Source organism: Otolemur garnettii, unplaced genomic scaffold (assembly GCF_000181295.1).
Source record: "Otolemur garnettii isolate 467f Iridium unplaced genomic scaffold, OtoGar3 scaffold00077, whole genome shotgun sequence".
Taxonomy (NCBI): Eukaryota; Metazoa; Chordata; class Mammalia; order Primates; family Galagidae; genus Otolemur; species Otolemur garnettii.
Window position 1 is genome coordinate 8762182 of NW_003852472.1, and position 3866 is coordinate 8766047.

Here is a 3866-nt window from a genome sequence, read left to right on the forward strand (position 1 = left end):
TGAGCTCAAGCAATTTACCATCCTTAGCCTCCCAGAGTGCTAAGATTAAAGGCTTCAGCCACCATACCTGGCCAAAACTATTCAAATCAGATAATAGGCAATCTTGATTCTGGCAGCCAGTCATCAGCAAAATAAACCAACATCCCTCACTAGTAGTTCGGGTAGGCTTGTCAGAAGCCCAGGCTTACTTCATAGGTGATGGTATTCAAGTTCTGCTGCCCAGAATTGTGTTTATTCTTTCCACTTTCTTTACGCTGTTCTTTCAGGTCAGTTAGTAACTGGAACACCTAGGAAGAGACAAAGAAAAGATTTCTATGAATAAGTTTGAGAAATATATTTATTCCAAGGTCAATGATTTTGAGGGATAAATAAGAAAGTATAGTACCCTCCTTTTTTCCCACAGATTCATCTTCCAACTTCTGGATTTGGGCAAATATGAGTCCCCAAAGCATGTGACATTTAAAAATGTTCCTTTATCTAAATCTAATAATCCAATTCATTAATTTACTTACAGAATTTCGAATGTTTCCTTTCAATATATACCATTATCACCAATCTCCTCTCATTTCAAACATATACTGAGTATTTTCCTAAAATAATTTTTTTTTCTTTTTTAGATAGAATCTCACTCTGTCACCCTGGGTAGAGTGCTGTGGTATCATCACAGCTCATAGCAACCTCAATCTCTCGGACTCAGACAAGCCTCTTGCCTCAATGCCCTGCTACAAAACCCACTACAATGCCTACAATGCCCTGCTAGTTCTTCTATTTTATTTATTTATTCTTGAGACAGAGTCTCACTTTGTAACCCTCAGTAGAGTGCCATAGCATCATAGCTCACAAATGCCTCCAACTCTTTGGCTCAAGTTGATTCTCTTGCCTCAGCCTCCTGAGTAGCTGAGACTCCAGGTGCCCACCACAGTGCCCATCTATTTTTAGAGACAGGGTCTCGCTCTGGCTCAGCCTGGTCTCAAATCTGTGGGCTCAGGCAATCTATCCGCCTTTGCCTCCCAGACTAGGATTACAGGCATAAGCCACCGCACCCAGCCTTAGTCCTTCTGTTTTTAGTAGAGACTGCAACTCACTCTTACTCAGGCTGGTCTCGAATTCCTGAGTTCAAGCAATCTACTTGCCTCAGCCTCTCAGAGTGCTAGGATTTCAGGCATGGCCTACAATAAATATTTTTAAAAAGGATTCTGCTTTTCTAATACTAAGGTCTAGTATACCTTCTTTTCTGGAAAAGAATTATTATAAAGCAAATAATAAAATACAGCCCTCCCCCCCCCCAAGAAAAAAAGGCCAGGCATGGTGGCTCATGCACATAATCTTAGCACTTTGGGAGAATGAGGTGGAAGGGGATCATTTGAGGCTAGGAGTTTAAGAGCAGCCTTAAACTCCTCATAGCAAGACCCTGTCTCTACAAAAATTTTAAAAACTAGTTGGGTGTGGTGGTGCCTGCCTGTACTTTCTACTCAGGAAGCTAAAGTGGGAGGATAACTTGAGCTCAAGAGTTTGAATAAAACCATCTCAAAATAAAAAACTAAAAACAATCAACCAAAGGTATTTAAAAAAAAAAGAAAGCAAGCAAACTTTTCCCCAGAAGGAAAGACACATGTGCATTAATGCTGGGGGCAGGGCAAAATCGTTCCTGTTTTAGAGAATCTACTAAAGAACTGAAAAAAATACAGGTTCATACACCATTACTAGATACAATGCAACCTCTCCCTTGTCTGCTATTCCTTTCAGAAACAGTGGCATGAGACCCAATAAATGCAATTTTCTCCAACAGATAAAATACCCAAACACCTACTCAAATCCAAATTGGACAAAGAAATTCCTAAAAGCCAAAGCCTTGCCCAACAACCACTTCCTTCCTATTATGAGCAGCAACCATTTACATTGAAACTTTAGGAAGGAAAGAAGATGGCCAATTATGGTTATTCTACTACCTTCTACAAATAACACGCAATAAAAATGTAGGCCTTCTCTAATTCTTTGTGAATTTAGACTCTGACATATGGAAAACTGACAGTCAATGTATGAACTTGTCTTTCTAAACCTGGAGTTAACTTGTCAGATAGTTTAGCTAGTACCTAATAGGACCTAGGCAAAAGAAAAAAGTAGGTATGCTCAGTGCCCGTTGCTCAGTGGCTAGAGGACTGGCCACATACTTGGGGGCTGGTGGGTTCGAACCAGGCCCAGGCCTGCTAAACAACAATGACAACTACAACAAAAAAACAGCCAGGCGTTGCAGTGGGTGCCTGTAGTCCCAGCTACTTGGGAGGCTGAGGCAAGAGAATCGCTTAAGCCCAGAGTTTGAGATTACTGTAAACTGATGTCACAGCACTCTACCAAGGGTGAAATAGTGAGACTCTGTCTAAAAAAAAAAAAGAAAGAGAAAGTAGGTAAATATACTGTTATATCTTTTTTCTCACAAACCTTCTTCCTTCTTTCCCTTTCCCTAGCAACCCTACCCCTAAGCCCTCAAAATTATCTATCTGTTAATTCCTATTAAATTATTCATAATGGCAAGTCAACTAAACTCACACTTTCAAAATGAAGATGTTAATACCCACAACACTAATTGAGGATCAAAATAATAATGTACAAAAGCATTTTATAGGTAAAGGGTAGTAATTAGGAAAAGATATAAGTATTTTAACAGGAAACTTTTTGCAGGCTCTAAAATAGATGATCTAGAATCTTGGCATTTAGGGAAGATCACCTACTGTAAACTAGAATCTTCCCAGCTTCCCTGAAGTACTCTGAATAATTTACCAAGTTTAGAATATGCCAAGGTCCACCAGATGGTGCCATCTACCCTGCTTTAAAGTGGAAATCCAAATGAGTTCAGTCATTTCTAACCAAAATTAATTCAACACTCTTCAGAAGCAAATAGTAAACTATCAGAGAGGAAAATATAATAGTCCACTTCAAAGCTATTTACCTCGTAGTTACTGAGCAGTGCAGAATTGGCATCCTTCCTGCAAAACAAAAGTAAGCTAGCATCAGTCTAGGCTCTCACATAATTCTAGCCAAGATCTAGCAGTCCAGTTCAGGAATCTTGGGACCATACAATAGAACCAAGATATATCTTGAATCCTACATGGTTCAGCTAGCTATGGACAATCTAAGAGCAGACTTTGCTTTTACAGCCATAATCTATCACACGCCCATCACCAGATAGTTGATTAAGTACTATAGTTATCCCAAGTCTATATAGGTAGAATTTAAAAGAAGTCAGTCACAGGGAGAAGTTAGTTACAGGGAGAACAGGGGGACAAAATTACAAAGGGGGAGAAGGGTCCGTACACAGAATGAAGTAGAAACAACTGGAGAAACAAACCGCTCCCCTCTCTCATATCCATGTCCCCTCTCCATTGCCATCTGCCTCACATCAGCTACTGACATCTTGGGCAGTCCAGTCTTCTTAATGAATCAACAAAATGGTCAACTTAACACCGACATCACTACTGGGAATTCCAGCAAAGGTCGAGAATCCTGTCAGATGTCCACAAAATTCCAAAGGTGTTCATCTTCTATAGCAACTCAATAGATAGAGTTTGTGTGTCAGTGGTCAACAGTAACCAGTCAACCAAGACAATATGTCATCTTTCATGTGTTAAAGAATACAGTAATGTGATTCGTATTACATTATAACTGATCCATTCTCAGTATGGAAGTATTGTTTTTAGCAATCTGGAGGCAGTACAGTATAACAGTTAAGAATACAGTTTTAGGGGCTGGGTGTGGTGGCTCATGCCTGTAATCCTAGCATTCTGGGAGGGCAAGGCAGGTGGACTGCTTGAGCTCAGGAGTTCGAGACCAGCCTGAGCGAGAGCAAGAACCCATCTCTAAAAAGAATA

The 3866-nt window shown here is 40.1% G+C and overlaps 1 protein-coding gene across 1 annotated transcript in view; it reads right to left on the minus strand.

The window, feature by feature from the left end:
- Window positions 1-3037, minus strand: part of CRCP (CGRP receptor component) — a 32700-nt gene extending 29663 nt beyond the window's left edge. The window contains exons 1-2 of the mRNA XM_012807857.2: window positions 2948-3037; window positions 189-287 (exon numbers count right to left, since the gene is read on the minus strand). Coding sequence (XP_012663311.1) covers window positions 189-193 — 5 coding nt within the window. The 5' untranslated portion in view covers window positions 194-287; window positions 2948-3037. The remainder of the gene's footprint in view (window positions 1-188; window positions 288-2947) is intronic.
- Between the last annotated feature and the right edge of the window lie 829 nt (window positions 3038-3866).